At 49.7% G+C, this 19,765-nt stretch overlaps 1 protein-coding gene across 4 annotated transcripts in view; it reads left to right on the top strand.

Annotated features, from left to right (window-relative positions):
* Positions 1–19,193, top strand: part of LOC142891854 (stAR-related lipid transfer protein 13-like) — a 45,383-nt gene extending 26,190 nt beyond the window's left edge. For 2 of the 4 annotated variants that reach the window (XM_076031762.1, XM_076031764.1), the window contains 13 exons: positions 9,991–10,062; positions 11,288–11,369; positions 12,523–12,586; positions 12,882–14,245; positions 14,488–14,658; positions 15,658–15,817; positions 15,937–16,135; positions 16,379–16,592; positions 16,868–16,982; positions 17,285–17,539; positions 17,660–17,877; positions 17,994–18,170; positions 18,263–19,193. In XM_076031762.1, coding sequence (XP_075887877.1) covers positions 9,991–10,062; positions 11,288–11,369; positions 12,523–12,586; positions 12,882–14,245; positions 14,488–14,658; positions 15,658–15,817; positions 15,937–16,135; positions 16,379–16,592; positions 16,868–16,982; positions 17,285–17,539; positions 17,660–17,877; positions 17,994–18,170; positions 18,263–18,380 — 3,209 coding nt within the window. In that variant the 3' untranslated portion in view covers positions 18,381–19,193. Of the gene's footprint in view, positions 1–938; positions 2,948–7,811; positions 8,444–9,990; positions 10,063–11,287; positions 11,370–12,522; positions 12,587–12,881; positions 14,246–14,487; positions 14,659–15,657; positions 15,818–15,936; positions 16,136–16,378; positions 16,593–16,867; positions 16,983–17,284; positions 17,540–17,659; positions 17,878–17,993; positions 18,171–18,262 lie in introns of those variants that run through there. The other 2 variants (XM_076031763.1, XM_076031765.1) reach the window with 2 other exon arrangements.
* The last annotated feature ends 572 nt before the right edge of the window (positions 19,194–19,765 follow it).

Raw genomic sequence — 19,765 nt, 5'->3', positions numbered from 1 at the left:
GCCTGTATTTCCCTGTCCAGCACTGTCCGGCTGAAGGTGACACATACTGCAGTGTTGTGATATTGTATTACTGCCCCTCTCATGACAGCCCCACCATCTGCCATGTCTGTTGGGCTGCCATGCATGTAGGTTTTTGTCAATCAAATTTCAGTTTTATTTAGAACTGCCCCCTTGAGCCGCCGCATCTCGTTTTCGAGGAAGTCCCAGTTGAACTGTTAAACTTTGTTTTAAATCAATTTTGAGAGATTTTTTCTCTGCTGGTTTTAGTCTACAGTGACATTTAAAGGCCTCACATTATATCCATATTCATATTATTAGATTGTTTTCCCTCCGGTCCTCAGTTGAGCTCGAAAACAACATGTTTAGCCCTCTGTTTGTAGCCTTCTGCTAGAATGCCACGCCTTAGTTTCCTGCTAAAAGCGATGTTTTGTTTTACCTTCAACAACTTGGAAAGGAGGCATGGGCAAGTTCTTTTCAGCTGAAAAGCATCAGTGCCCTGTGTGACATCACAATGGGCCCCATTTCCAGAACAGTGTCTTTTTAGAGTCTTTGAGCGAGCAAAAGAAGGATGGACTTTCCTCACCACCAGGTGATTGACTGCTAGCTAGACTGTTGTTGGGAAAACATTGTGAAATGAATTTGTATAATCTGGGAGCTTTCATGCTAGTGCCCCCCCGCCCGCCGCAACCCCCTCCCTTTATCCTGAAGCTAAAATTTGATTGTTTTCTTGCAGATTACCTCAAGAGGGCAGCCTTAGTCAAATTAAAACTGCTCAGAACTCCATTAGTCCCACAGTAGGGACAGTTAAAGCATCGCAGCAGCAGAGACGAGACGGAATCGCATAAAAATGAGTTTCAGTCGTGATAAAACTCTGCCGGACGGTGACTTTAGATCCAACTGTGCCTCGGCATTCAGACTCGTGGCCTCGGTCGGCGAGTGTGTCCTGCAGACTTGAGCTCTGCCGTACTCACTGTACTTGCTGTACTCAGGGGCTCCTGAACAGTAAAGCCCCTGGACTGTGAGATCAGGTCACCCCACACCGACCCGGCTGTGACCCACTTTTCACGTGCGGCCTCATCCCTTCCTTACCCCCTGCCTCTCGCTTCTCCAAAATGAATTAAAATGACCTGCACCCCTTCCCTCCACCTCTTACCCCCCCATCGGCAAATTGCTATCCTGCCAAACTAGGTCAAAGTATGAACGTGCCTCCTCCTCCTCCGCTGCATTCCATACATTTATCCACCAACTGGGTTAGTGAGACTCACGTATCGGACGGCATCCTGCTCGCCGTCAGCTGATTTCGGGTGATGGGCGTTTGGAAATGAAGAGGCTCTCATGGAGAACATGTCAACGTGCCAAATCAGTCAGCTGCGGCACAATTGGTCATGCTGTGCTCCTCATTTTGATGGACGGACACGCTTTACAACCCGCTTCGTTTTTCTGACTCGTGACCTCTCTGCGTTTTCTGCTGTCGCCAGCCCGGCGATGTAGATATCGAGCACCTCAGCAGCAGAATAGTTTGACTGGTTTGTCTTACCTGGTTTTCACAGGTGCTCCAAATGGTCCAGAGTTACATTTTGGAGAAAAGTTTTTAACATCAATGATAGTGATGATAGTTTATTTGTAGAGCGCTTTAGATAAAGAGTCATGAAATCCTCTCGACGATAATTAAAGGGGCTGTATGTGAAATATCATTTTAACCACTAGATGTTGTGGTTTTGCACCTATGCTTGGTATTTCAAACACGTCCCGGGTGATGCTGAGACTGGACCATCTCAGAAATGACGTTCTTGTCGTCCCTCTTGCAGTCACAATAGGTCGATCCTGCACACATTCCTCAGCAGTCTCGCACACCCACTTGTGCTCCATTGTTCTGCACTTTCCTCCCTTCCACCCGGCCTTTGGCAGAAGACTGAAATAGTGTTTCATTTTTCTTCCTGCTCTCTCTCCCGTCTGTCGTCTCCCTGTCTTTGCCTCCTCACACACACACACACACACACACACACACACACACACACACACACACACACACACGCACACACGCACGCACGCACGCCTGAGGCATGAACCAAGTTATGTCTCCACTGCAGAGTCAGGAAGTTCAGCTCCTTGAGTTCTCGTGCCATTGGCCGCTTGTCACGTGACGACCCCACTCCCCTTTAAAAAAAAGACCTTGTGGAAACATGAGCTAGTGCCTGTGTTCTCCCACCTCCAGCTGAGAAGTCTTGCATGTGGCCGTGTGAGGAGGACGCAGCTCCTCACGGGCCTGTCACCTGAGTGAGGTGGTGCCAGGAAGCCGCCGTGTGTTTGTTTCGCGCACGGAGCCGAGGAGAAGTGAGGAGGAGAAGGGCAGGCGGGCGGGGTGCAGACTTGGTTTCCAGTGAAGACACGTTCCGGGATTGAGGAATTCAGATGGAGTGCTCAGGCAGCGACTAATCGGGCTGAGGAAGAGGAAGCAGACTCAGAGGTCGGAGAGGATTTGACTGAGGAGCCATGGAGGCCGTCGTGGGCCGCAGTGCGACTGAAGCGGATGGCGTGGACGCTGTCCAAACTGTGGACGGAGGCAGCGGCAACACAGGCCGAGATGAGGACGCTGCTGGGGGGAGGCAGAGGGCTCGCCGTCCTCATGACGCTGCTGCCGCTGCTGACAACATGAGGGACGAGGAGGCGAGTGCTGACGCTGAGGGCGCCCAGGACACTGCTGCTGCCTCAGCCGCCCTGGAAAGTGATGAGCTGCATGACAGCGCCGACTCTCAAGGGGAAGACAGCAAGAGTGGCAACGGCGAGAGCGACAGCGACTGCGGCAGCGAGTCCTCGTATCTGGAGGCCATGACCTCGTCGGGCCAGCAGCACTACCTGCGGCTGGGCGACACCCCTCGCCGCCGCTCCGCCCTGCGCCTCTCGCGCATCATCGCCCGCCGCCAGCTGCTGTGGAAGCTGTCACAAGGTAGAGACGGAGGAGCGGGGATGAGTTTGGTTGGGGATGTCAGCTGGAGTGGATGTTAAAATTTACCACAATAAAATGAATAGACAGAGACAAGAGGAGACATTGATCATTTTCCTAAAGCTCCTGGCAGTGTTTTGTATCCAGACGTGCTGTTTTGCCAAGAGAGAGATAAGATGTGAATGAGTTCCCCGCTGCCCTGATTGTGTTTGAAGTCTTTCTGGTGTGAATTTCTCTTTCCTGTTTGATAAACTCAACTCAACTCTGTCTTCAGTGCTTTCAGAGTGGGTTTCAGATCCAGAACAGCATTGGCTTTGATTCTTTTAGCTTTTTTTTCACACACTGCTACACATGGAGAGAAAAGATGACTAGTCCTGTAGGTGTCCCTCATCCATCTTCTCTTTCATCATTCATTTTTAGAGACGCTATCTTGGCTTGTGCGTGCACGCCACCCGTTGCCAATCCTCCCACTGCTCTTGGGGTTTATTTAAACATACACGACCACATCTTCCTCCCAAAAGGCCCTTCATAACGCGGAAAGGAAGTCATAACAAACCCTGAAGCGCTGCTGTGTTATTGTTTTTGTCTGTGTCCTCCCTAACCAGCTCGTCAGCTGTGCACGCCATTGTTTCTTCCTCCATTTCCTGTCACATGACTCCGGTTTCCCAGGGAGTAAACAGAACGTCCATGTTCTTGGACTCATTTCTTTGCACCGTGTACCTCTTCCAGACTGAGTTCACTGAAGGAGATGGGAAAAAAAACAAAACGTGGTGTGATGTGTATTTGTGTTGATCTGAGTGTCATCCTGAGTTCTTTAGAGGAAGAGAAATGTGTTTGGTGATGTGTTGGGAGCTTTATTACCCTCCCATCATGGCGTTGACTGCACGCCACATCTTGTCTGAGGCATCTGAAGAAAAAACAGAAGACAGGGTGACACAGGAAGACAGGGAGGCGTGTTTGTGCCTGCGCCGACCGCGGTTGACGTGTGATTTGACTTTCACTCACTCATTGCTTTTTGCATACATACTTTTTGCCTTACTGTTATAGTGTCAACACACACACACACACACACACACACACACACACACACACACACACACACACACACACAACACACTGCAGTTGCCACTATGATTAACAGGGAAAACATGATCACGCCTGAGGTGATGGTTTTATTCTTTCTCCACATTTCCTCCCTCCTGCTGACACACAGAGGGAGTAAATAAAAAGAACTGAGCGATATAGATTCATGATTCATGATTCGGGATATAGACACACTAGATCAGGGGTCACCAACCTTTTTGAACCTGAGAGCTATATATTTCATGGGCACAGAGTCATACGAAGGGCAACTAGTTTGCCACACACTTGTATAATAACTAATTTTCTGTTAGCCTTTGGTTATATATTATTATTAATGATACTCATCTATGTGAAGACACTGATCACGTTCATGAGTTGACAATAATTATCAACAATGACTTAACAAGGTTGGATAAAATAAAATTTTAGACACTTACTACCTTTTATCCTATTGTTGCCCTGCTTTTCGTAGGACTGTTGTGTCGCTTTATTGCTGTAGTTCATGTATTTTAACAGTGTTTTTTATGTTTGTGAAGCACTCTGTGCATTTGTGTAGTGAAGAGTGCTTTGCAAACAGAGTTTTACTTACGTACTTAACTATTTCCCACTTCAATCTTCCCAAAGTGTGACAAAAGAGCAAATATTTCTGTTAATCAGATGCCATTTCCTTTGTGATGTCACAAAGGGCAATGGTGACTCATTCATGCCTCTCTGAAGTCAGAGACAACACTGCCCAGCCCAAATTTGTTCGTTCCACTGGCTGAGACTGCCTTGTTTTTATCCCCTTCTAGACATGAGGGAGAAACAGCTAATTAGCAGGAGGCTGTAAACACAGAGCTAAATATGCCATTGAGCCTGCTGCGCTGGGTGCAAAAGCATTCATTCATCCATTTTCTATACCCGCTTCTTCCCGAGATCAGGGTCACGGGGGTCTGCTGGAGCCTATCCCAGTTGTCATAGGGCAAAGCAAAAATATGCAAATGGCTGTGATGTTGGACCTTCAACTTGAATGCGTCTCACTTTAACACCCTCTTCTGGAGAAAGGTGGGACTACAGCTAGAACTGGTCAAGCCAGCGGTGGGCGGGAGACACTGGGCTGAACGTGCACGGATTTCATGCTACTGTTGCAGCGGTGCATCGCTGAGGGCTCGCTGTCAGCAGACAGGAAGGGGCAGACCTCCTCCTCTTCCTGGCCCCTTCCTGGCCCCGCCCCCTATCCTCATCCTTCCTTTCCTCCTTGCTTGTTCTCCTTTTGTGACCTTTGAACATGAGGGACTAAGTACTGTAGCATATGTGGGAATGTGGCTGCTTTCCAGGCATCGTGTGTGTGTGTGAGTGAGATTTTGTGTGTGAGTGAGATTTTGAGTCAGCCATCACTGATCTCTTGTCTACAGGTCTCTTCAGCGATCTTCTTTATCGTTGACATTCTCATGTTCTGCTCATCAACTTTAGACTTAATTAACTACTTTGGGCAGCGTTTGAATATCATTTTGAGCGATGAAGTGAACATGCCGTCCCCCCCCCCTCCCCGTCTGTTTTTTTTACCCCCATGTTCTTCTCTCCCAACCACGATCCCCTCAGAGTCCCACAGACGTGTTTCAGTGCAGGAACCTCCTGTTGCCGTTCTTAGCTTACTTGCCACTGTCCGGACGCCTGGGAAATCCAGAGCGGGAAATGAAGTCATGACAGGCGGGGACGGACGCTCAGGCTGAGAAAAGGGCCGTCAGAGAGTCGAGGTCGCCTGGCGTCGGATAAGAAAAAAGGGAGGAAATGAAAAGGTAGAAGGGGAAGAAAGACGAAGACACGCTTGCAGGGAGAACGCTGTCGGGGTTCCTTTATTGCGTGTTATGTAATATGACTGGCATTCTTGTTATGTACGGAATTACCTTTCTGCCTCTTTGTCCTGCACATTGGTGCCCGCCTTCACACACACACACACACATACACACACACACACACACACAAGCCATCTGTGCGCCTCGCCCGCTGCTGTTCCAGTGGCCCTGCTGTCCGTGGTCATACAGTCTCCTCGCCCGGGCCTGGAACACAGCGTCGGGGCGGCCGGGATTAGCTGCCTCTGACTGTGCCTGCGTTTGTGTGTTTGGTGTCCCACTAATGAACGTGTTTGTGCTCTAATTAATCTCTTGATTAAATTCTGCGCCGATGACTAGCAGGGGCTCTTTTTTATTCTGCCGCCGACAGAAGCTTTGCCATTTGGCACCTTTGTGGGCCAAACACAAAGACGCATCGCCAACACAACACAAAACGCTGTAATGAAGCTCGGCCCCTCTGTGGCTTTTCCCCTCCACTTTGTGCCGGGACCGCAGTGGTTTTGTAATTACCGACGGCTTTAAATGCAACCTGTGCTAAAAGATTGAACCAGCCTGTTGCTTTAATGTCCTGCATAATCCACATTTTTAGGTTTTTACTCTTCATCCTAGACTCTGGTGGTGCAACTTGGCACTATTATTCATACAACCATGTTTAAAGGTTTTTTTTTAGTATGTACTCATTGTCTCTGTGACAACACAGCAAGATGTTTGTTAGACTGTTGGTGTCTTTTTTCTATGTGACACTGAGCTTTTCTCATTTCCATGAAGTTCAATGACAGGCTTTTTAAAACTGCGGTAAAAAAAAACCCCACTCATTTTGCACATCATGTTTATTTAAAAGAATTTTAAAAAGTAAAAGGAAAGGTTTGCCTCTGCCTAATTTCAGTTTAGTGTTTCACTTTTTTTCTTGCGTCAGAAACAAAGTTTGTACTTGTGTTTCTAAAGGAGGACGATGACTGCAAACAGAATTTCTCTGGAGGAGGCCGTCCTTGTCCCAGTTACACTGCATGACCATTTCAGAGAGGAACGGTGCAGTTAATCATAGTGTGTAAAATTTATGCACCCTTTTGTGTCACAGACGTGTAATTATTGTTGTTGAAAAAAGGGCTCTGAAATTTCCAAGACTGGCTGCACTGGCTGCAGTCAGATGTGTCGATGCTCTGTTTGTTTTTCCGGAACTTTTTCACGTCTTTTGTGAAACAAAGTCACAATGTGCAGCTGTGTGTCGGCTCGCCGTGTTTTCGCTGGACTGCACTCAGAGGTCTCGGAGGAATAGCCAGGATGTTACAGGCCGCAGGAAACACGGGCAGCGCTTGGTTGAAGGTTCGAGTCTCAGCATGTGATCTGCTGGCTTCATCCCCAGACATTTTACTCTTTGAGGCCCCTCCCCCTCCCCCTTCTGCTACTCCTCAAGCAGCATCTCTCGTTTGTTTGTTTGTTTGCTTTTTTTGTAGAAATCTGGTTCCTATAAAAGGAGCTGATAATCTTTCCAATCCCACACTCGGTAAATAAGCCGCTGCTGTGGTATGTCTTCCTGCCTGTGGTTTTCCCACGGGGGTCCGGCCATCTCGGCCGCCCTTCCCACCCCAGCTGTCTGCCTGTCTCATCCTCTCCACATTCTCCGACTCACTGGGGGCAACATCTGGACCCCGCTAACGCGTCCGTCTGACGTATGCCTGTGTGTGTGTGTGTAATGTCTTCAACCGCACATCCCCCTGTGCATTGTTCTGCTCCTCAGTGCGACACAGGCAACCGAGGCGGTCCCAAGGTCACAGTCCTCCGGTCGGCTGTGCCGGTAGGTTTTGGCTGACATGTGACATTCGCGTCACTCCGTTGGTGACCTCAGGGTGAGGCGGGTGGGTTGGAGGAGGGGAGGAAGGGGCGGGAGGCTGGCTGATGCAAGCGCCAAGTGAAATTAGCCACTTCCGCTGCTGAGATGAAGGGACAGCGGTAGCGGCGGCGGTGGCAGCGGTGGCTCGGCCATCAACAAAAATGATTGTGTAACGCTTCGGGCCGGGGTAGGAGGAGAGGAAGAGGGAAGGATGGAAGAAGTAAAGGGGACGTGTTGATTAAGGTGAAGACGCCAAAACCTGTGCTGGATGGAAGCAAGAGAAGAAGAAGAACGCCTGAGAAGCTGTCAGTGAGAGAAGAAAACTGGACGTGGACAAGGAAAGAAGACGCATCGAAGGAGTGAGACGGAAGTCTGAAGCTAGAAGTGAAAAAGGGTGGAGACCGAGATGAGAAAGTGAAGAAGAAGAATGAAAATTAGAGGAGAGAGTGGCAGGAGTGAGAAAGTGAGTGAAGTGCGAAGTGGATCCTGACGGCGAAGCAGCAGAGGAGGAGGAGGAGGAGGAAGAAGAGGAGAAGGAGGAGGCCGGGGAGAAAATTAGAGGGAAGAGAGAGTCTGCGTGGGGCAGGAGGGGAGGACGAGAGAGCGAGACAGCGCTGCAGTCAGGACGGAGACGGAGTCAGAGTCCTCCCTGCTGGATGGAGAAGAGGATGGGCAGTGGCGGGCGGACGGAGGGGGAAGCGGTGCGAGGGCAGAGGTGAAAGGGAGCGAGGGATGCCACCATGAGGGCTTCCAGTAAGATTTTTCCTTTTTTTCTTTCCTGGCTGGATTTCTCTTCTCTGTCATCACGTACGATGTGTGAGCTGCCGGGTCTCTCCTTCACCCGTGATTTAAAGTGACGGGGGGCTGCGGCGGGAATGTTTGTAGAGGGATGTAATTGGCAGAGGGCTGTGGCGAAGGGCTGGTTTCCTCTGGCCGTCCTCGTCTCTGATGGCGGCTTTTTATTGCCCCGCTGAACTTTTTCCCCCCGTGTTTCCACGCAGCGACCGGGACGAGTGGGAGTGATTTCGAGAGGTTCTCACATTGTTTCACCACAGAATGTTTTCACAGTTCTCTTGTGTCTATTTCTGTTTTTTTAGGGTTTTGTTATTACATGTCACTTAGAATTGGTTTGTAATGCATCTTTTTCTCTGTTTTAGGAATGTTTAAAACATTGCTTGCAGTTCTTGATCTATTGGATGTTAAAAAAACTAAACAAAAACTAAACAAGTTTAGAATCTGAGCCTTTGTTTATGTTTCAGATAATTTAAAAGTCCCATTTAATACCCATTTATAGATATATTTTTTTTCAACCAACCACACCAATAAGCTTTCTCCTGTAAATCACGATAAAACAGCATGTTTAGCCCTCTGTTTGCACCCTCTCAGAAGAAAAAAAACCCACTCAGTTACAGCTTGTCTTGCTAAAGCTGATACTTTTTTGGACCTTCCGCCACTTTGAAGAGGACTAAAAGATGGTGGCCAAGGCCACTGGGCAGAACCGACACATAACTGGATGTGTTAGGTGTTCCCGTGAGGTCTTGCTGATTTTGTGACTTTGTGATGTCACAAAGAGCTTTATTTACATGACCAAGAGTTCTACATTGCTGCTTGAAAACATTGGTTTGCTTTTCCGCGTAATACGGGACGTTTAAATGTCTTGAAAAATGATTGGTTTTGTCATTGTCTGCAGCGGTTAAACCACACATGCACATGCATACCCACAAACCCACACACATACTCTCTCTCTCTCTCTCTCTCTCTCTCTCTCTCTCTCACTCTCTCTCTCTCTCTCTCTCTCTCTGTCCCTCTTCCTCGCTCTCCCCCCAAAATTTAAAAGCTGCCCTATGTACCGATGTGAGCGATGTATGCATGCTAGCGGAAAAAGGCTGTAAAGTAAACTCCAGTAAAAACGTCCTGGGGTGCTGGCAGCAGCGCCTAACGGGGTGTGGGTGTGTGCACCGCCGCGTGTCCCTGCGTTCGCTGTTAAAATCTGACTGAAGCAAGGAAAAAAAAACTGAGCTGAAATGTTCTCCCACCGTTTTACCCGCAACGATGGAACAGACTCTTGCCTCCTTGTCTTTAATTATCTCTCTGGCACTCCTGTGGAAGTTTGCTGTGCGAAGGACATCAGTCCGCCAGGAGTTTTTCATGCGGTGACTGTCGGCCATAGAAATGATGCAACGCTCGCAACCGACCTGAGAACAGAGAGTGGCTTCAGTGAGGTTTTGTTTTTATGATCAGCTTGTCTTTGCTGGAGTGTGCACTTAACATGCCTTTTTCCTTTGTTTTTTGCCTTGCAGAGATTGAAGCTAAGGAGGCTTGCGATTGGCTGAGAGCAGCGGGATTTCCACAGTACGCCCAGCTCTATGAAGGTAACTCTCAAACACACACACACACACACACACACACACACACACACACACACACACACACACACACCACCGGTATGGCCAGTGATTCACGCATAGCCTCTCGCTCATGTCTCTCGCCGAGTCCCCTGTATTATTTTTTCCGTCATCCTGCTGTCTCTGTCTCCTTCTGGCCTGCTGCTTTCTATTTCCAGGCTCCAGTTCTCGTCCGGAGGGATGGGTCATGGGAAAGGCCTTGTTATCACTGCTGGGACTCTTCCAGCCCTCCTCTCTTCATTCTTCCACCTTTTTCCCTTTCTCGTCATCTCGGCTTTCTCTTCCACTCGCGTCGCCTTGCTACGGCTGCGATCCTGTTTCCTATCAATGTCTGCCTCTCTGTCCTTCTATGTTTCATTGGGACCCCCGCCCCCTCTTTAAATAAGGAGATCGCACAATTGTAGGGTCTCCAGCAGTAGAGGGACAAACAGGAAATGGCCTCAATAACCTAAGAAGAGTCTCCTAAAGACTAGTAGTGCCGCTGTATCACTGCATGCACATGCACACACACACACACACACACACACACACACACACACACACACACATACACACACACACACACACACACACACAGTTGTTTTCTGAGCTCCAGTAATGTGGGGTTATGGAAGACGGCTTCCTGCGGCCAATCCCGAGCACACATGATGCCTGCAGCCACAAAAGCAGCATAAATAAAAGGTTTGAGTCATTTCGCTGTTGACATTGTGAGGAATTCAGGATATTTTGGGGGTTTCAAAATCTGTAAACCTCATCTGTTTACAACGAGCCACAGTTGGGCCACATTTTAGGTTGACCTGCAGAGTAACCAGCTGTCTGCTGTCAGTCAGTAAAGGCCCGGTGCCGTGGCAAACCTCTCCTCTTCACCAGTGTGTTCTAGCAAAACTGTGTGTGTGTGTGTGTGTCAGGGTCTGGAAAAATCCATCCTTTATTACTCGTGCGTGCTTGCTCCACATGTGTGCACCCCAGAAAATGCAGAAAACATTCAGTTCTGGCCAACAAGGTTGGTTTTATCTTCATCTCAAACATGTGGAAGTCCCACCATAGCAGCAAATTCAACAGGGAGTTTTCTGCAGATCTAGAGAGCTGTTATGGATAATTCACCATTGCAAGGTGGCTCCACTGTAATCTTGGATGAGAAATAAAGATCTGAAAGTTGGGAATCATTTGTGACTTTGATGTTCTCTCTCAGACTCCCAGTTTCCCATCGATATTTCCTCGGTGAAAAGGGACCACGACTTCCTGGACCGGGACCTGGTGGAACCTCTGTGTCGGTAAGGACAGTCATTGCCCTCTGTCACACATGCGGGACTCCCCCCACCACCTCCCCCCAGGTTGAGTAGTTTGATTTGCGCTCTGGTGCTAACCGCTAATCAGTAGGTGTCTGACCCCGAGCCTTAATGAAGTCCCCTTCCCCGTCTCCCAGGCTTTGATGTGGTCAGCTCCCCCTCCCCGACGCCACGCTCTGATCTCCCAGTCAAAGAGTGGAGACCCTCAGGGGGTGAGGGGGGAGGGAGTGAGGTAGCGGGGCTGAGGGCAACTGGGAGTGAGGAGATGCCAGCGTATTCTACCAGATGGCTTCTCGTCAGCCGTGTCTGTCCCTGCACACACCTCTCTGATCTCTCAGTCTCACATCTTCTCACATTTAATAATTTAGTGATGTTTTCATAGCACACTTGCTACCTCACATTAAACCCCTCTCTTTCTTCACTCGCCCCCCCTCTGGTGGCGTGCATGTGTGGTGAGGGGAGGTTGTGGTCATTGCTTCAATAGGGAATTTTTTTGGGGGGGTCTGGTGTGTTTCAGGGAGGTGAGGCATCTGAGCTCTGAGAGGCAAATCCACGATGGGCGCTCTCTTGTCTTGCACGCCGCTTGTCACATTCCTCAAATTCCATAATTGTATTTTTGGTGCTAGCAGGGACGCATCATTCAGCCTGGAGTTGAGTCAGGCTGAGGGAGGAAAGCAGGGTGTTGGGGATTATAAATGTGTGCCGGCCGACTGGGGTGTTTAGTTTCAACCAGGAATTAGTTGATTTCATGCGACGGCTCACTGTCGCCTGTGAGATCTGACAGGAACCCGTCTCTGGGTAGGTGACAGACTGAAGGAGGAGGAGGAGGGAGAGGCGCGAGGAGTTGGGAGGGGAGGTGTCAGCTGTGCTGTTGAGGGGAGGAGGAGTGAGCTCTATCAGGGGTGAGATGCCAGAGGAGGGGAGGAGGGAAAAGTGAAGAGAAGGGCGTGTCTTGAGGAGTTCTTGGCTACCTGAAAGCTTGACAGGCAGAATTAGAAAGAAAAATGGCGAGAGAGTGACTGAGAATGATTGATCAGCCCTGACAGGGAAAAGAGGACGATGAAAACAAGAATACGAAGCAACAGGGTGATCGTTTCCAGCCTCAGACCCTCATCGCTGTCCAACTGTTTCTTCCCAGGCGCTTGAACACGCTGAACAAATGTGCCCCAATGAAATTGGATGTCAGCCACCCAAAGAAGAAGGTAAGACTGGACAAGTCCTCCCTTGCTTTTGCACTTCCTCACCTCTTCCTCATTCTGATGATTTTTCTGGTGGTTTGGAAGTTTGATCCTTGTGGAAAATTAAAGATCTGAAAATGTTGTTTATGTATCGAACCTCCTCTTGGAGGCAATAATGCAATAACTGTATTGACTGTCTTGATTGCTTAACAAAACACACACAACTTTTACATGTATGAACATTTGAATTTGAAAAAGAAAAACAACTGAATAAAACAATAAACCCATTTACCAGTGGCACCTTGCACTCCTTCCCCAGGCTGATGACTCCGATGAAGATGACCCTCTGGCCATCAGTAAAAGATGGACCTTCGAGTGGAGCAGCCGGCGCTGGTCCCGCCTGCAGGACTTCCTGTTGGACAGCGCCAATGAGAGCAGCCCAACAGGTCCGGGGGAGGAGGGTCTGCACAGCACGGTGAGCAGTGAGAGCGTCCTGACGGACCTGAGCGAGCAGGAGATCACGGAGATCTCCTCGCTGCACAGCGAGGACTCGGCCTCCGCCCTGCCCGACTCGCTGTCCATGGCGTCTCTCTCAGCCTCCTACCAGCCACCCAGGGAGCTGCCGCACTACAACTCGCTGCCCATCAAGAGCGGCCGCCATGGCCAGGGGGGCCGCAGCAAAGCCAAGGAGTTCCTGCGGCGCATGGACATGATGCGTACCTGGGGGCCGTCCACGCTGCGCAAGAGCTCCAGTCGCCGCCCGCCGCTGGTCATCAGCGGGCCGGTGCTGCAGGGGGAGGAGCCCCGAGCCCTGCAGGTGCTCCAGTGCACGCCCATCAGCCAGCTGGAGCAGAGCTCTAAAAACGAGCAGCAGACCAACGGCGACTCTTCCTCCCCGTCCGCCGCCAGCGAGCGCAAAGATCAATCTGAGGCGATCGCTGTGAGCCCCAATGACGAGACGGTGCCGCTGACGGTAACGGCGCCCGCGGTCACGAAACCCCGCTCCGCCAGCAAGAGAGGCAGCGTGTACCTGGAAGACATGGAGCTGCCCTCTCGGGGGAGGAGGGCCGACAGGCAGAGCCACTTTGGGCGGAACCAGTTTCGCTCCTATGAAAACCTCCTGGTTCACGTCCCCAAGGACCACAAGCCGGGCACATTTCCCAAAGCCCTGTCTATAGAGAGCCTGGCGCCCTCCACCAATGACGAGACTAACGGCCGGCAGGCGCGAGGAGCGGAGAACTCGTCTCCTCCCAGCGGCGGCAGCCACCGCCAGAACTGGTCCGGCAAACCCTTGTCCAAGCCGCCCTGTCCCGGAGCCCACCGGGGCAGCAGGGTGAGTGTGTACGACAACGTGCCGGGCTCGCACCTGTACGCCAGCACCGGCGACCTGCTGGACCTGGAGAAGGAGGACAACCTGTTCCCGCACCTGGATGACATCATCCAGCACGTCAGCGGCCTGCAGCAGATCGTGGACCACTGGAGTCGCAGCGTGCTGCCGGAGGGAGACGGCGGGGAAGGGGATGGGGAGGAAGAGGGCGAGGGGGAACCGGAGGTGGACGGGGAGGGCCGGACCACCCCCAGTGAGGGCGAGAGGGACGGCGTCTCCCTGAATGACACCGACTCCACAGGGACCAGCCGGGAGAGGCGGGACTCCGGAGTGGGCGCCTCGCTGACGAGGCCGCGGTGAGGAGCTCCGTATTTTCAACCGCAGATGATGAAAAACAAATATGTCACATGTTATTTATGTACTGCTGCATCACTAAACTGTCCCACCAAACAAGAAAATATAGCCAAGACCTGCATCATATTAGGACTGCTGTGGAATATCAGTGTCTGACTGAACTGGGACTCACCGTGGCTCCTCCTCCTTCTCCTCTTCTTCTTCTTCTCCTCCTCCTCTGGTTTCTTCCTCTACACCCCTCCAGCATCCGGTGGCCCAGCTTCAGGACCTCTGATCACCTGAGCCAGCCGGCGTCGTCGCTGCAGATCAGCAGCCAGTCGGCGGGACAGCTCAGCCTGCTGCAGAAGTTCTCCTTGCTCCGCCTCACCGCCATCATGGAGAAGTACTCCATGTCTAACAAGCACGGCTGGACTTGGTTGGTGCACCAGCTCTTCTCCTCTTCACACCCTCGCAGTCATTCACTCTCCCAAATTATTGTTTCCAATGTCAATTTTGTTTGTCTGTCCTGCAAAGCAGCTGAAAGCTTTTGTCATTCTTGATGTGAGAACAACGCACAGCAGAGGGTGCTATAATTTCAATGCCTAATGTAGATGTCAAAAAGCTGTGTACTGTGACCATAGGTGTATTGTAAGAACTGAATACTGCACTGGCAAAAAGGCAAAGCGGCGATTCTTTCCCAGTGGCCACTCAAAGTACTACATTCAAAACCCCATCTGGCCCAAAAAGCATTTTTCCTGTCCATTTTTTTCTAGTCCAAAAAAAATGCCTGTAAAACATCTGACACGATGACTGCGACCTGAAATAATCAATTCATAATAAATCTATCTATTGTAGATTTTTAAGTCTTTTAATGTTTCAAAAAAATTTTTATAAAGGCCAGGAAATGGCCAGGAAAGACTTTTTTGGCTGTTGCATCCTGATGTATCACAGCAGTTACAGAGGCATGGTGTGAAGTCAGCACGCTCAATGGGCCGCATAATGCAGAAACCAAAAACCTTTTTGCAGAATGCACTGGATGAGTAACTACTTCGAAATAAATTGGCTGTCATATTGCATCCGGAGGGCTTGAGTTGTGACATATGTCTTTTTTTAATGAGCTGAACTGCGCTTAAAGCACCTTTTTATGGCTAACTTTTAAAAAGCAGTCGTGTGCGTCATGAGGTTGTTGTTGTACTGTTTGGCTCAACAGCCTGCCCGCCAGTGGCAAACACAAGCACATCCTTGTGTCACTAACGATCACCCCTGTTTCCTCTTTTATGACCCCCGGGAGGGAAATTCTCTTCTGTTGGCCTGCTTTTTGCAAAAAATATATAATGAGAGCGTGAGCCGCTGCCTCTTTCACACACAAACACACATACACGCACACAAACACAAGCAATGCACGCTCCCCTAATTCTGCCTGTGGTTCCCTCAGGTCTGTGCCCAAGTTTATGAAGCGCATGAAGGTGCCAGACTACAAAGAGAAGAGTGTGTTTGGCGTCCCCTTCATCATCCACGTCCAGCGCTGTGGCTTTCCGCTCCCCCTGTGTTTACAGCAGGCCCTTAGCCACCTCAGGACACACTGTCTGGACCAGGTGGGAGAACTTTTTCCTTTTTTTAACATTTCCTCTCGCCCCACACCCCCAGCATGTTTGCCGGACGCGGGGTGCGGGAAAAGAATTCTCAGCGTATCGGCTTCTTTGTCGGCCCTCAGGTGGGATTGTTCCGCAAGTCAGGCGTGAAGTCTCGCATCCAGGCGCTGAGGCAGCAGTGCGAGCTCTCGCCAGACTCGGTGGGCTATGAGGACCAGTCGGCGTACGACGTGGCCGACATGGTGAAACAGTTCTTTCGAGATCTGCCCGAGCCTCTGCTGACCAGCAAGCTGGGCGAGACCTTCCTGCACATTTACCAGTGTGAGTGGCCTCGCAGACGAGGAAGCAGCAACAAATCCAACTGTTACGGGTTAACGGTGGCACAAAGTTGTAGCTTTAACATCACCAGGCAGAGGGTTAAGCTGAGGCAGCTGGACCAGTTTTGCTCTCTGGTGGCAACAACTGGTCCAGCTGCCTCAACTTTACCTACTGTACTAAGATGACCTGGATGACTGAGAACCTTTGCAGTCCTGTTGAATCCCTACTTGCTTCTTGCTCCTTCAGATGTTCCAAAGGAACAGAGGTTGCAGGCCGTCCGCGCCGCCGTTCTGCTGATGCCGGATGAGAACAGGGAAGTGCTGCAGACGCTGCTCTACTTCCTGCGTGATGTCACATCCCTGGTGGAGGAGAACCAGATGACACCCATGAACCTGGCCGTGTGCCTGGGGCCGTCGCTCTTCCACCTCAGCATACTGAAGAACGAGACGCTGTCGCCCAGGTGGGAAAGTCAGCATGGCCACCATCAGGCACAATAACCCCTCCCCCTTCACAATGTTTGGACAGGACATTGGAATTATTTTTTTTTTTTTGTAATTGCTTGTTGTTTTGACCGAAAGTAAATATAAATCTAAAGTGGAAAGTTATTTTTTTGTTTCTGTCAAATCAAATTCCTGCTGTTGATAGCAGCACCTGGTCATGTCAGGCTTCATGTGGCCCCCATCAATCAAGAACATTCCGTAAAATGCATTTTTTCTGCTAAATGGAATGCTGCAGGTCAATCCAGAGGAAGTACACCACAGGTCGGCCCGACCAGAAGGACCTGAACGAGAACCTGGCGGCCACCCAGGGCCTGGCGCACATGATCACCGAGTGCCAGCGTCTCTTTCAGGTCAGGACATGCTGTTTGCGGCAGCATTTGATTTGATTAGACTTTGGGGATGAGATTGTCTCTGGCCGCTGCTTTTCTGTGTTTGTTTCTTCAAATGTGAAAAAAACGAATTCAGTCACTGCGGGGGGGTTGTTGAAGAGATCATATCTGTTTTCCCTGTAAATTTGTGTCATCCAATAGCAGTTTAGGATTATATTCTAAAATTCTAAAGCAGTAGAATAGAATGCTTGGATTAAACGTGTCTAATTTCATCACCAGTGTAATGCAGCAGGCCTCTGCCTTCTCTTTTGTTCGACCCTCAGATCCCAGAGGAGATGGTGACCCAGTCTCGCAACTCCTACATGGAGGCTGAGCTGATGGTGCTGCCGCTGGACGAGCTGTGCAAGGCTCATGAGGAGGAGGTGGACGTGGGCGTGGAGGAGGAGGACGAGGAAGGCTCCTACCACGCGCACCTCGAAAGGCTGTTCCAGAACCTGCTGGAGGAGGCCAAAGACAAGAGCAAAGGCTGGGTGTCTCGCCCCACAACCAGTGACCACACGGAGCTGGCGAGCAAAAAGGTGGGTGGTCCTGCGTCACGACCCAGGTTGTCAGAGCTCCTCTATGTATGTGGAAATGTGTTGAAATTCGATGAGAAAATAAGTGGACCGCTCTTGTGTAACAGAGTGTTTGTTTGCTAGGTGGGAGACGGAAACCCACTGCGGCGCTGGCGGGTCAGCGTTGAGGTTTCGGCCAGTCCCAGCGAGGTGTTGCAGCGGCTGCTGAGAGAGCGCCCCCTGTGGCAGGCCGAGCTGCAGCAGGAGAAGGTCCTGGAGACGCTGGACAAACAGACGGACGTGTACCAGTACTCCTGCTGCAACATGGCGCCCCAACCCAGCTGCGACTACGTGGTACTCAGGTCTGGATGGATGGCATTAAATACCTGTCAATAGTTTGGACGATTTTTAGTCACTGAGAAGGAAAATAACTATAGTTTTGATATACATGTATTTCAAAACTAATTTGCCTCCTCAGATCGTGGCGCACCGACCTGTGCAAAGGTTCGTGCGCGCTGGTGTGCATGTCCGTGGACCACGACGACAGCCCGCGCATGGCAGCGGTGCGACGGGTGGTGCTAGAGTCGCAGTACCTCCTGGAACCCTGCGGGGCGGGCAGGACCAGACTCACACACATCTCCAGAGTGGACCTGAGGTGTGAGAGCACTGCCAGCACTCTCACTGTCTCTGGTGTTTAATGTACACCGTGCTCACAGGATGACTTAGGATTTGCTTTTCTCACCACAGGGGAAGGTCTCCAGAATGGTACAACAAAGGTTTCGGCCACCTGTGTGTCAATGAGGTCCAGATGATCCGCTCCTCCTTTCACCTGATGGATCAGACGGGCACCGAGGCCAAGATGTGAAGCCCAAGAATCAGGCTGTGTTTAGGGTCATGGGCGTTGAGCAGAGTGACCCAGGTGGAGAAACAAACACACAGAGGACATTTTCTCTCTACCATATTGGACTGAAGCAGTCTTTTTTAACTGTATCCCAGATGGTCTGCATTGGTGTTCAAATAGCATATTTATTTTTTCCCATGAATTATGATTTTATGGTCCAGTGTATGATTTGCAAAGAAGACATTTTTTAAACTGTCTTTTAAGCATGCATTTAATTACCAAAAACGATTTTGTATCTTGTAGAAAAAAATGAAAAAAAAGAACAGCAGGTGTGACATTGAGGGACTCGTGCTGTCTATTGAATTTGACACGATTGAAGTAGTTATTACACAAAACTGCCTGCTGTTTACGAATTGGCTTTTTTCCTAAATTTAGTATTCGATATTCGATACATTTCTATGTAGATTAACCAGTTGATTGGCATGATCACTTGACCCTCACATCACATGACTTGCCAGTTAAAAAAAAACCCAATACAAACAAAAGTCTTTTATCCTTCAGTCACACAACACTGGCTAAAATGTTTCTCTTGTGCGCACCATGTGGTCCGTATCTTATCTACTTCTCTAAATTTGTTAACTTTGTCCTATATGCACATTTATTTAATGCACTTAGTAACAATAATGTTGTTGTTTTTTTTTGCTGTTTTAAAAACACCCTGTTGAATCCAGTTCTCCCAGTCCACAGGTATGACTGGGACGAGTACATTATGGATAAATGTACTATTATACAGAAAAGGGAAACAGTCACCGGGTCCATAAATGTTCTTTGACTTGGTTTTGGATGACTTGTGATTTATTATTTGTTATATTTTTTGGTTCCAATTCTCAGTGTTAAATGTTTTAACATGTAAATATTATTTTAAAATTATTATTGTCGTCGTATCTGTGCGTATGGTATCACTTAAGCCCTCGTTTGCTCTCATGTTATACAATGTCTACGACATGTGACCATTTCACTGCTTCTGTGAAGCATGTTAGAGCGTGTATTGTGCGTGCGCGTGTGTGCCAGTGTATTTGCATTTTAGAAAACGCGCAGGCTGTATCTCAAAGACTATGACGCTTTCTGTGCCCGCAAGATAAAAACACCGTAGCCTTTTCAGGGTCCTATCATATTGATATGCTGAAATGTGAACTTTTCCCGCACATGGCATCCTTGATGAACAGCAGAGGAAAGCCCGCTTTGCTGTCGCGCCGCCTCGGCTCTCTGGCTCCGCCTGTAGGCAGCATTGGTATGGCATCGCTGTGACACACCATCCTGGCAGTGCCACCAAAATGAAAATAAAAATACCCCAACAAAAAAAAATCCCCGGGGACTGCTGTGGCAAAGAGAGTGTGTGTTTGCTTGAG

This window comes from Nelusetta ayraudi, unplaced genomic scaffold (genome assembly GCF_046127955.1).
Source record: "Nelusetta ayraudi isolate G7.1 ecotype Tasmania unplaced genomic scaffold, CSIRO-AGI_Nayr_v1 ptg000033l, whole genome shotgun sequence".
NCBI classification, from domain to species: Eukaryota; Metazoa; Chordata; class Actinopteri; order Tetraodontiformes; family Monacanthidae; genus Nelusetta; species Nelusetta ayraudi.
This window is presented reverse-complemented; position numbering and strand designations above follow the sequence as displayed.